The 13628-nt window shown below is 39.8% G+C and overlaps 1 protein-coding gene across 1 annotated transcript in view; it reads left to right on the forward strand.

Moving 5' to 3' along the window:
- The window catches only part of adck1 (aarF domain containing kinase 1), a 96519-nt gene that overhangs the window by 45992 nt on the left and 36899 nt on the right, over positions 1-13628 (forward strand). The window contains exons 5-7 of the mRNA XM_046063694.1: positions 5462-5620; positions 10276-10434; positions 10795-10911. Coding sequence (XP_045919650.1) covers positions 5462-5620; positions 10276-10434; positions 10795-10911 — 435 coding nt within the window. The remainder of the gene's footprint in view (positions 1-5461; positions 5621-10275; positions 10435-10794; positions 10912-13628) is intronic.

Consider the following 13628-nt stretch of genomic DNA (forward strand, 5'->3'; position numbering starts at 1 on the left):
TTCTGTTGAGGACAGCTTCCAGGAGCTTTTAACCCAGCACCTGTTTCTTTTATATTTGTTGGATAAATGTAGAATTGTTAAAAAAACAAAAACATTTGAATCCTTGAAACATAGTGCCTCAACCTGAGAGCCTATGAATATCATGTATTATTTCCAAACTTAAAAAAAGCTTGACAAAGTGAAACTGTGTTGAAGAAGCAGTGTCAAGACAGTACTGCAGCTGTGAAGCCGAAGAAAAACTGAAATACATTTTTTTTTTTTTTTTTTTTTCAAAATATGACGTGATATTCATCCATAAGAGCCTGGCCTTGCATGCTGCAAGATTAACATGAGGATGTTCCTGCTTGACTCGCCAGTAGCTGCAGGACTGAGCCCACTTACTGTGACATCCTCTTAGGAGGCTGGTGCTGATGGTAGCTGTATCCAGCTTCTTCTGGCTTTGACCCGCCCTTCTCTTTAGGTTTTATTTTGGTGGAAAGTGGTGGATATTCCAGATTGTTTTGGTGGTGCACAGTTCAACAATCTCACAGTTGTTCCCTTTGTGGAGCTGTGCCTGGTGAAAGTCCGGGCCCAGCATCATTAGCGCTGAGAATAACACCAAATACTTCAAGTACATAAAGGTGATACAATGTGTAGCCTAAGCGCTGCACGCTGCCTTTTCTTGTTCAGTTAACAGGTTTTTATCCATAAGCCAGGGCAGCCTCAGGGCGGTGTGGAGGTTCCAAAGCATACAATATGTCTGTTCTAATGACTCCAGGTCCCTTGAGAAGCCTCTTTAACTTCAAACCCACACACACTAATTTATGTGTGTGTGTGTGTGTTCTGCGTGTCCACATAGACGAATGGAAGCTAATGAGGGACTTCCTCTGCTCAAAGGGCACTCTGGGTGCTAAATGCTCAGTGCTGTGATATGAGATTTGTGGGTGGGCAGAGTAAATCAAATGGCACCGGTATCTTTACAGAAGCTGCATCAAACCCCGAGCCTGTCTCTGTACATCCAGATTATAATAAATACAATGGCAGAATGTAGCCAAGTACATTTAAAGGTACTTGTACTTGAGGATTTCCATTTTATGCTACTTTTTTTCCTTCTATATATTTTACTTTTTTATCCACTACTTTTATTTGACAACATGAGATACTAGTTTCTTTGTAGATTCAGATTGTTTTCCAATATATATATCAACTAATACATTATGATATATTATCATGGTGTAAGGGACCCAGCAGTATATAAAGGACTTAAAGTTTGCCCCATCGATACTACCTGCAACATTAGTGATGCTTACACATTAATGCATTACTAATTATAAGGAAATAAGAGGCCGGTGTGCCCACATAGAATTTTATTTATATCGCACCAATTCCTAACAGAAAATATCTCATAGCACTTTTCATATAGAGCAGGTCTAGACTGTACTTTTTGTAATAGTATTTACAGAGACCTAACAATTCCCACCATGAGCAAGCACTGGGTGACAGTGGCAAGGAAAAAGTCCTTTCAACAAGCAGAAACCTCAAATGATTGGGTTACTAGAGAGAGAGGGAGGAGGTCAGATGTCAGACTTTTTACGTGAAGATGAAAACCATATTGTCGTCACTATACTGTTGCTGTTTACATTTCCCCCAGACGCAAATTCAAAAAATGCACTGCAGCATTATTCCCTGGGTGTATAGGTTTATGTGTACCTTGTCTATGTATAATAGACAAGGTACATTTTATATTTTACCCAGTTTTAGTATATATTTTATTATCTGTGAAGCATGAAGGGACTACAAACCTTCATTTTATTGTACAACCTTGTGTTGTATAATGATAAATTACTTTGATCCTTGATCTAAAATATATAACACACACACACACATACAGGACTTATTACGAAGTGTTTTTTCACTGTGATGTTGCTACTTTTACATAAGTAAAATATCAGTGTGCTTTGTTCTCCACTGGATAAATATGCCGCATACTGCTATTAAAGCAGTTCTTTTTTATCTGTACCTGGATCCGCAGTCTTTTCTCCCACTGTTCCCACTGCTGGTGTTCCTCGCTCTGTAAACACTGTCATGGGTTTGTTTTGGTCAGCTCCAAAGTCGAATACCATTTCCTTTGTTTTGTTAATACTTTCTTCAGGGAAATTACTCTTATAGCACAAAAGGAACTCATCAGTCTACCTTCTGTAATTCCGTCTTCCTGAATTAAGCACAGTGTTGCTCATCAGCAGGTTTTATTGTGATCGCTGCAGTTACTCCCACAGTTATTAGTATGTAGAGTGAAACAACCTGGGAGACAGTGTTTCCTTCAACTCCTGTGTTGGGGATAAGAAAAAAGACACAGCAGCAGTTATTCTAACTCCCTGCATCCTCCACCTGATTCTCATCTTAATACCCAGTAATTTTTTTTGAACATGATATATGGTCTGATGATTTTGAACAAAATTATAATGTTCCTGGCAGTCAACAAGATGAGAAAAGGAATTAACACAGTTGTCTGTAAGCGGATCCCATGAACAGACCCAAACCAACGATGTGTTAGTCCGTCTCTCCATACTTTCTGACTTCCCTACTCAGGTCCAAGCCCACTCTTTCACTGAAACATATAAAAATATATAGTGCGATTTCTTCCAATATCTCAGCACTTTCCTAAAACATCTGGCCACTGTAGTTCTTAATAAAACAATATTCAAACAGCAGGTAGTGCATTTGTTTTCAGTGGCAGATAAATACACATTTGGTTCTCTAGTGAGTATTTAGGTGCAGCGAGACGGTGTATGTGGGATTGAGTAAAAACTAAACTACAGTGTTCATGTTCATTTCTAGATGTAGTGTAAGTGTAATTTTCCTGATATTGGACACTGCAGTACACCTGAACACAGTTCATACACAAGGCCTTGTTTTAGGTTTCGGACTTTATTGTCCCCAAACAGAAATATGTTTTCACAGCACTGTACACATCAGACAACAACAGCACACAGTAAGAACATACGATGACAGACAAGTACACACGCAGCTACGGCTGCGGGGATCGGGCTTTTCCCAAAGCTAGCCTTTCTGCGCCACCAGTGCTCTGTAGCTGCGCCCAGAGGGCCGTATGGTGAGGTGGTGAATGAGTGAGTTGCTGTGAGGTGACAGTGCTGCCACCCTCTGAGCCTATGAGACTGCCACTCACATCTGCAAAATTGCTGAAACAAAGGATGCTGCACATGGTGAATAACTAAAATCCCCATTGGCATTTTTTTTCGTTTTCTCGTTTTAAGAAATCTTGAAGGCTAAGTCTTACAGTATGGCTTATGTGACCAAATATTTGTTAAGATCAATGTTTTTCTTTTGAATACAATGTTAAGATCACCAGTAAATGCAGATCATAATACTTTCTTAAAGTCAGTGTTAATTGTCACACTTTCTTTACAAGGGAGATATTTATGAGATACAGAAAGATGTCGGGATAGTGGGCTATTCCACTGTCTTCACAAAACTGAACAGTCTTTACAGTCTACATTTTTACATCAGTGCAGGAAATTGAAGTGGAATATCTCCCATGACGTGTACACAGATTATGTCTTGTAGTAGTACCTTATTCAGTTCAGTACTACTAGCTTTAGGTTTCTGCTTATAGGAGCAGGTGGATAACCTTATGATCCCAGTCCCTGGTGAGTCCCTGGTTTAAAACACAGGAAACCACCTTTGTGTTTTAATAAGGTGATTTTACTAACTTATTGGGCTAAATAATAGGGCTGCAACTAACGATTATTTTCATTGTCTATTCTGTCAATTTCTTTTCTCAATTAGTCGATTACTTGATCTGTCTATAAAATGTCACGTGTTATTTTTCCCAAAACCCAAGATGTCGTCCACAAACATCTTGTTTGTCCACAACCCAAAGATAAAGCAGAAAATATTTGGATTTAATAAGCTGGAATCAGAAAATATTCTTAAAAAATTACTTAAACTGATTAATCGATTATTAAAATGGTTGGCGACTAATTTAATAGTTAACAACTAATTGATTAATCGTTGCAGCGCTACTAAATAACAAAGTTGTAAAAGCTAGTATAATGGGATTCAGTTGAAGTTCCCTTTATGCTACTCACAAAAACAAACGTTATACAAAAATGATATACAGTAAATGGGTGAATAAAGAATAAGCCATAGAAATAAAACTATACTACATGTTGGAATGCTGCAGATGAATAATGTAGTCTCACAGCCTGGAGGAAGAAGCTGCTCTGAAGTCTGGTGGTACAACAAGAACTTGGCAGTCATTATTTCAAATATGCTGCGTTCCAAATCACATGCTTTTTCTTTATACTATTAGTACGTACAGCTGCTGCCCTTACAAAGTACATTGGGACATACTACTTTGTCATAACATTGCATTCCAAAAGCATGCTGGTTTGCATACTGCAAAATGTGACCAGATGCAGTAGGACATCCTGGCATTATTTGGCACACTGCATTTGACATACTATATACTGGGACATACAAAATTTTCAACCTACCTACAATAAAACTCAACCTTTCCCGCACGTATGCTTCAAATTAAAGGCCTTCCGGCAGCTCAAAGGGCATTTTCAACCTGTTCCTCGTAGGCTTGATTGTAGAGGATGTCCTCTAAAAACATTATTTGTGGTAAAAAGGACAAACGAAGAGTAGCAGCATGTCGCGTATAACATGAATTACATGTCCTGATGGAATTAGTGCTGCGGAAATGTATATTGAAATTTTCAAGACAACAGGTCTCAGAGGAAGTGTTCAGTTTCTGTTAACAGGAAATTTAAACGGCAGATCAGAATAGCAAGCAGGGAGGCGTCTTACTAAATAAGGTAATGATAAAGTATACTCATACAGTTACATACTTAACAGTGAAATAAGAAATGATGGCCTCTCTCTCAAATATAGATAAAAGGCTGTTTTTCTCTGCAGAGCTAAATAAAGGCCACTATTTGAGAATTCCCCGCAGTCATAGTGTCCGTTAAAAGTCATATTTGTCTGGTTGTCAGCCCCTCTGTTTCAGTCCCTCACCTCTCTGGTCTTGCTCTTAACACATTCTTGGCCCCCTCTTGGTCTCAGTGTTGGTTTGGTTTCAGTTAAATAGTCTGCATCACAAGTCTAATACCACGCATCATCATTACATCATTGCACATCCATCAGTCCACCTCGTTTCAGCTGATTTGGTGTGTTATTGCCATGACAGAACAAATCCATACTTCGCCAAAGCAGAAAATAAGAGAATTAATCACGTTTATACCTACATGTACATCTCTCTATTTTATTTAGCATCCTTCAGTTGTACAGTACCTAATAATAGCTTCTAAATGGAGATGCTCAGATTGATGATCACACTTCTCTCCCACTCCCAACCCCACACCCCTTTCCCTCCCGTCGTCTTTATCATCCGCTATCCCTCATTTACCCTCTGCTCTCTCCCACCCCTTTCTTCTCCATCCCTATCTCTCTCCTGCAGCTGTCGGAGTTATTTGTCTCCTTTGAGGAGAAGCCTCAGGGTGCAGCTTCCTTAGCCCAGGTCCACAAGGCAGTGTTGCATGATGGGAAGACAGTGGCCGTCAAGGTCCAACACCCCAAAGTCCAGAGACAGAGCTCCAAGGACATAATGGTGATGGAGGTGAGTATGTGTCTGTTAAACTACTTTCAAATAAGTGGAGAAGTGGCGGGGTGTTGTGATGGCTCAGAGGTCCAAGACACAGACTTGTGACATACTGGCCTCAAATATTGATTACTGATGCATGTCATTCTTTCTCTGTCAATGACCTCACACGCAACTTGAAAAAAGTGCAATAAAAGACCCCTAAACTGGGAGATTCCAGGTACAACATCTGAGGTCTCTGTCCAGAAGGAGTGCAGTGCTAGGAAAAGCTAAGATACTGCACAGACCCCCCCTTGAGCTAGTGGACGACACACACCAGCATCCCAGCGGGGCGCGAGTGGAAGATTTTATATTTTTCCCACACACCTAGGCACATCAATGCAGTAATGAGTGTGATAAAATCAATACAGGTTAGTGTCCTCAATGATCTTTGTATCCCAGGGATGTGTCTGTTTATCTCTTCCCTGAGGGGGATGAGAAGGGGGGAGGGGTTAGCAGTCCTGACACACACAGTCCTGTGTGTCCTCGACAGAGCTGTAAATCCAATCTCACATTTTCTTTTGTTACAAGCTCAATTTTCTGGCTAGATATGTTTATATTAACAACTTTTGTTTCATTATCTTCTCAGAAAGTCTAAACACTCCATCTAGGCTACAGCAAGTGTGAGGCCAGAATGAAGCTATCAAAACACAGCCCTATAGGCTAATGCATAATATCAAGGAAGCTCAGACGTATACGGTTGAGAAATTGGTTTAAAATGTTCTTCTGCATATGTCATTAGGGTTTAAAGCAAAGCTACACTACTGAAACTGTGTGTCTTAGGACCCCTGTGTTCAACTTAATGGAAATCAGAGATCTTTCTTAAACACGGTAGTGTCCGGTTCGATGAAGGAAATCTGTGCAGGCATGCACAGAGGATACTTATTTTGTTTGGCCCCACGTATGTGTGTAAACAAACTTTTTCTGTGATGAATTACAATAAGTCATGTTACAGATCGTGGCTGACGGATAGAGATCTGTCCTCTCTGCTGCGTCGTTTAACATCCGACGTGACGCCAGACTTTGATGGTCTTGCAAAGAGAGGTGACTGTCTCAATTGTTCCCATTAGGCTAAATGAAATGGCATTCCCTTTCATGACACACGCTGTCATTCATAAATAACTCACAGCTGTAGTTAATTCTCATAGGTAAGTTACAATTACACAAGTAAAACTGAAAATTAATAAATGTATACATGTATGAGATAATGTGTGTTTGTTCATAAATAGTAAATATTAGCCTGATCTTTTCTTCAGTCAGTGATACAGGTCTGTGATGCAAAGGTATTAAAGTTTGAGTTAATACACAAGTAAAATCAGTTACACAAGGAATAACAGAAAAAAAATGATTTAAGTCAAATTATATTGTATATATTTTTTCTAATGTATGTATTTGCTCATAATTAGTGTCATAATTAGTAAATATTCATATTTTCTTCATTCAGTGATGCAGGTCTGTGCACTAATGGTAAATAATAAACTGTGATAACTGTAAAGCAGTCCACCTTCTATGTTTATAACTTAATACAAAGTGTTTAATAAGTGACACATGCAGTTGTGCATATCAGACAATCAATGATGCTTGGTACTTAAATCTAGCCAAAGTTAATGGACAATGTTTCCTATATGTAATATCTACTGTTAAGATGCCACCCATATTAGTCTTAGTTTGCCAGTGTTTTTGTTGTTGCTATTTAGGGGAGCAATCACATGACTAAACATTATGGTATTTTGGTTGTAACTGGTGATTTTTATCAAACAGACCACAGAACTGTTCCTCGCCAGTATGTGCATTAGCAAATGTGTTGATGATGTGGTGATCACAAAGAAACTAATATCATTCCCCAGCCAAAAAGCCTGGCTGAATGGAGAGGTGAGGGCTCTATCCAGAGCCAGAAAAGCTGCCTTTTGGTCAGGTGACAAGGAGGCATACAATACAGCTAGAGCGAGACTGAAAGCTGGCAACACAGAGATGAAGCGGAGACATCATGAAGACTAGAGACAGACCATAACAAACTAGAGACCTGCGCGGGACTGTTTTCTTGTGACCATTATCGCCCGCTCCCGCAACATGTGTTACTCTACTGCCTATTCCCACAACATGTGTATCCACTCCCGCCCGCACCCGCAAATATTGTGATATGCAGAGTAAAAAAAGGACACAAATGTTTGGGCTATGCTAAATGCCCGTGTGACGGAAACCAGCGAGAGACTGTGCAGTGAGTAAACCTCACTCCCGACACCTTGGGAGACGTACTGGCGCCTGACGTCAGTGGCCACTGGGTTTAGCTCCCTCGTCAGCGGGTCCGCTTCCCGTACCCAAAGTCGCCGGTTGGAGTCAGGCCTGTGAAGTACGTTCACGAGCAGTCGCATGTGCTCTTTTTAATCTTCTTTTCAGCTTCATTTGTTGACGTCAGCTCAGCATTTAGCACAATCACCCCCATAAGACTGATTGGCAAACTTGGCACTCTGGGCTTATGTACACTCTGCAATTAGATATTGGACTTCCTCACAAACAGACCCCAGACAGTTTGGATTGATGGTCACACCTCCTCAACTGGAGCCCCTGAGAGCTGTATATCCACGAGTGCATTCCATGTAGAGAACTCTGTTCTGTAGTGAAGTTTGCAGACGACACCATAATTATCTGACGGATGTCAAATAAGTGTGAGACTTGATATCGGGAAGAAATCAACAATCTTGCAGAGTGGCACACAGAGAAGACCTACAGCTCAACATCAGGAAAACCAAGGAGTTGATGGTGAAGAGACACTCCCCAGTTGAACAGTTGTAGATTCCAGGGAATCAGCATCATGAAGAATTTCCACCCTGGTTAAGAAAGCTCAGAAACGGCTGAACTTCTTAAGGAAGCTGAAAAATTCCCATGTCGAGCTCTTGTTAACTTTAACAGAGGAGCAATAGAAAGCATCCTGACTGGAAACATCACTAACTGACATGGGATGTGCACTGCCCAAGAGAGGAGTGCCAAAACACTCATATTACTTGGATATTACACATATTGTATATATTTTTGTATGTATATTATGTATATATATATATTATATGTATATTACTTGTAAATACTATTTAGTTTTCCTTTTTATTTCTTTATTTAGTGCTACCTTTCTGTTTTATTGTTTATATTTTCTTCTATTTTACATATTTGAATATCTAGGTGTCTGTAGCATAGAGGGATTACTACTGATTACTATAAACAGAGGGTTGGAGAGATGCAGTGGTTTTCAAAAATCCAAAAAGTTTACAGTATTCTTGTCGACAGGACAAACTTAGACTATAAGTACTTGGCCTAATAGATTATCTGAGACAAAGACCGACCCACCAGAAGAATAATGGTATCAGGTACGAGGCCTGAAGTAATCAAAAAAATAAGCTAACTGAATGTGAAAAGATGAGGTTAAAGTTTGGATTTACAGCCCTCAACAGAGGTAGACTGCCTGACTGTCAGCAGTGAGGTTATTCCAGGGGAAGGGGGCATGATAGGAAAAGGCCCTGCAGCCTGCTGACTTCTTTTTAACTGTGTGGACAGACGAAAGAGAGTGGAGACCGCGGGATTGAATATTAAGTTTAAGGAGATCAGATGGGTATGAAGGGGCTTGGCCATTTAGAATTTTGTAAGTCTTCAAAAGCAACTTAAAGTCTGACCCGATAATGGATAATGAAAGGAAGCTAAAACTGGTGTAATATAGCAAATCTTTCTAGTTTTTGTTCATATTCTAGCTGTAGCATTCTGAACAAAGCATCGAAATAATCAAGTCTGGATGAAACAAACGGGTGAGTCAGGGTCTCAGCATCAGCCATGAATTTGTTCTCAGCATCCCATCCTTATTAAGAGCAGTGGGAGCAGTAAGGGGTTCAGGGCCTTGTTCAGGGGCACCTTTGGACTCAAATAGGCGACCCTCCGGTTCACAAGCTGCCGGTATTCTTCTCTGGTTCATTTACACAATAAGAGAACATGCAATGCAATTTAAATAAAGAAGGAAATCCAAAAAAATTTACATAAGCTAAAAAAAAACAAGCTACTGATTACTGCTTTATATTCCATTGTATTTTTATATTTTTAATTGTCACATGATCTTTAAATAAATAATTACATTTTGACCATAAATTGGTGCAGAGAATGTCCCCAGAATGCAGCAAATAAGATATTTCAGCATCAAATATTTCTTCAAAATAGTGTTAAAATATCTTCCTTTCTTATTCTCGGGACCCAGGTGTGTCATCTTACCCCTAATCTGAGCTGTCCCCACCACTTTTCAGCACAACGTGACGCTCTGTTGACAGCGATCAGCAAACATTTGAAATCTGTGTAAAACTCGTTCTGCATGAATGGTTGTGATTATTACAAATTAGTGCTTCGCATTTACAAATCAGAGACTAACCACCATGTACAGCATTTTTCTTGCACAATGACTTATTGAATGAAAACAACACGCAAAAATGAAACAGCTGCTTTATCCAACTGGAATTATTATTGTAGCCTACCACTAATAGGCTCCGGGGCCTTGACCTAATATATACTGCCATTGACAGAACATCACGGTATATGTACATTCCTCAGTAGTATGTGTTTTAGTGTACTTGAAAGTTAGACTGATCCTGATTTGTAATCTGAAGGTGTTGTTGCGGGCAGTCCATTGGCTCTTCCCGGACCTTGCCTTCATGTGGTTGGTGGAGGAGGCCAAGAAGAACATGCCGCTGGAGCTAGACTTCCTTAATGAGGGACACAATGCTGAGAGGGTGGCCAACATGCTGGCCCACTTCCCCTTTCTCAAGGTACATTTTCTTCTTTTTATAATAACAGGCTTATAGAGTCCACAACAGAGGTTTATTTTGACCTTGTTGGTCCCATGTGTGCACACAAAGACCCTAGTATTTAAAATTGTTTCTGATCTAATGAGGTTGGGGTTTAGTAGCATTTTTATCCAATCAATTTCCATAATCCAATCTGTTAATCAAAATCAAATCCTTTTTCCCCAAAAATATATTGAATATTTGCAATTTAGTTAAAATGCTACCTGAATGTTGTGTACATTAGTCTTTGCTACTTTGATGCGAAATAAAAGTAATACATATGAAACATTTATGGAAAAAAGCTACATTTTGGTCCTCCCCTCCTCTGTCCCTCTCTCTTAGGTTCCCATGATCCACTGGCATCTGTCCACAAAGAGGATCCTGACCATGGAGTTTGCTGAGGGGGGGCAGGTCAACGACAGGGACTACATGAAGAAACATGGTATCAATGTCAACGAGGTACTGCTCAGTCTGCTCTCTGTAAGGCTGTGTGTAGGTTACAGAAGCTAGTATTGATGGATAATCACACACACATACACTGCCAGCTTGTCTACACAGCCCACATAGCTCGGGCAACGTGTTAGCAGAGCAGCAGCAGTAGCTTCAGCCTCGTCTGTGTCCACACAGAATTACACAAACACGATTAGTGTAGTTCAGCACATAAAACAGAATAAAAATACACTTTGCTCTCATTAACACAATAGCAAGACTGAAACGTGAGCCATCGAGGTGTTTTCAAACAAGAAGCGATTGGCGTGCCTAGTAATTAATTTTCAATGAGAGGAGAGCGGGCAGGTAGGGAGCGTGGGCAATCTGACAGGCTGAGCGACCTATGGGACGCAATCCCGTCAAACAGTCGGCTGTCTTACACACACATGTACGTGTGTTAAACCTTTTGCTACGCTATGTGCAGTGCAAATCATGTGCGATGTGCAAAGCTAACATGAGAAGACGAGACGGTCCCAGAGCCAGCACAGCAACAGCATGTCTTGGTGAACTAGAAAGTAAGCTGAATGTTTGTGAGCAAGTCATTTAACATTAGCTGACACACAAATCATGCCTGGAATAGTGCGGTGTAGCTCGGTCCAATCCGCTTTGTTTCACATTTACAGAGCCAGGGCTGTGTACAGATACTGTACAAACAGAATTTACAGCTAGCGGACCGTAAGGAGATATTCGCTGAATTTGGCAAAAAGACTTTTGGATTAGATTGGATTAGAATCTCTTACTCAAGTGGGAAGCTTCCGGTCAGCGATCTGATGCAAAGTCCCTGAAACCTGTATTCTATCGAATGTCCTGCAAAAAGAACTCCGGCTCCATTAGAAGTAATGGTAAAATGAGCCTACTTCTCAGCTGAATAAGTACCTCAGTAAACACTTTCATAATGAGTTTAAGGTCTCAGTCGCTAGTTTCATGTCTTCTTCAATACAATATGATGATGATTTAGTAAATAATGGTCCCATTTATTTTAAAATAGACCATAAAGCAGAGTATGTTTCAGGGCGGGATTGATTGACGTGTGATACCATGGTGACCTGTCAATCAGGCTAGAGCTGACTCGTACCCACAGCACTGTGTGTAAGTTTAACCAGCGCCGTTGAAAAAGCTTATCAGGAGTTGTCCGTTTACTTTCTCTGGTGAGTGCATTTAGTTTTAAGACTGTTGTTCATAAGACAAAATTGTCAGCACAGTTAAAATGACAGTTAACGTGAGTTAGAGTTGCACCTAGCTAAGCAAGCTAGCTAGCTCCGCACACGGCCGTTAGCTCCGCCGTATCGTCACTTCTGGGCACTTCCTGGTTGCAAAAACTCAACATGGCGGCGGCCTTTCGGCCAAACTCAAGGCTTCAAAATGGCAGTCCACAAACTAACGGGTGACAAAGTCCATGTTTTATACAGTCAATGCTCTTACCCCACCTCTTAAGTGGCTTCCGTAGACCACTGTATTGATGAAAATAGCATCATATCTGTTCTGTCATACGCAAGTGAGACAGACAACTGAAAAGCGTGGCGCCGTAAGAGCCTAAGATTGTACTAATTCGATATAAAGTGGTTGAAGCTACACTATTGAATGGCAATCAATCAAGTTGGGAGCCAAAACAATTGAAGCATACTTTTCTGCCTCAGACTTTTGTACACTGAGATCAGCCAGTAACTCACAAAACACATTTTATTAAAGTATTATGAGCAAAATGTACGTATGGAGCCTGCAGCCCTCATCGTGGCAACCACAAAGTGATTTTATTTTTTTTGCATTTATTTATCTAGTTTGGCTTTTTTGGTAGGGATGCAACTAATTAATATTTTCATTGTCATTTAAATACTTTAACTATTGCCTTAAGTTATGAAATGAATTGTTTGGTCCACAAAATCAGGAAATTGGTTTTTGCAGGAGCTAAGATGGTTTTCAGATTTTTTGTTTCATCTGAACAATGGACCGAAATCCAATGCTTGATAAATGACTTCAACAATTAATCAATCTATCATATTAAAATTGTTCAGTTTACTATAAATTGTGCCATACATGAGTATTTAACTCATAGTTAAACCATTAGTAGCATTAAAATATCACATTAAAAGCAGCAGTTTTTCATGTGTAATATGACGAAAATGGGACAATGCTTTGCTTCGATTGTATTTGCATTCTCCCCCATAAAATTTAAGAAATCACTACATGCACTGAATAACTGTATTAATAAAACTCAGTGGTACCAGCAGAGTATTTTAGAATTGGTGACACATTTTTTTGTAAGCTAGACACGCACTGGCAATTTTCCTGGCCGATTCCAATTTAGGCCAATTCTGATTTTCTTAAGAACTATAATTGACAGCATTCAGCAAATGTTTTTGTGAATTTTCTTAAATTGAAAATGGTTTCTTTCTTTCTTTAGCACCAGCATAAGCAAGCTGTATGTTCATAATAAAACACTGACTATTAAATAAACAAAAGTACACCAGGTTACACAATCTACACATAAGTGCTCCCTTAGGGTTATGCTATTGCAGAGAGGTTTTTGTACAAATAAAATCCAACTGAAAATGAACTGCAGTAGCCTAGACACAGTGTTTTCTACAGTACGTAGCTTACACAAGATGAATTTATCCAGGCATTTCCACTGGGATCATCAGTATGGTTGACTATAGACGGGTGAAAGAATTTTTGAGTTTCTGTTTGGA

The sequence above is a fragment of the Micropterus dolomieu genome, linkage group LG11 (genome assembly GCF_021292245.1).
Source record: "Micropterus dolomieu isolate WLL.071019.BEF.003 ecotype Adirondacks linkage group LG11, ASM2129224v1, whole genome shotgun sequence".
Taxonomy (NCBI): domain Eukaryota; kingdom Metazoa; phylum Chordata; class Actinopteri; order Centrarchiformes; family Centrarchidae; genus Micropterus; species Micropterus dolomieu.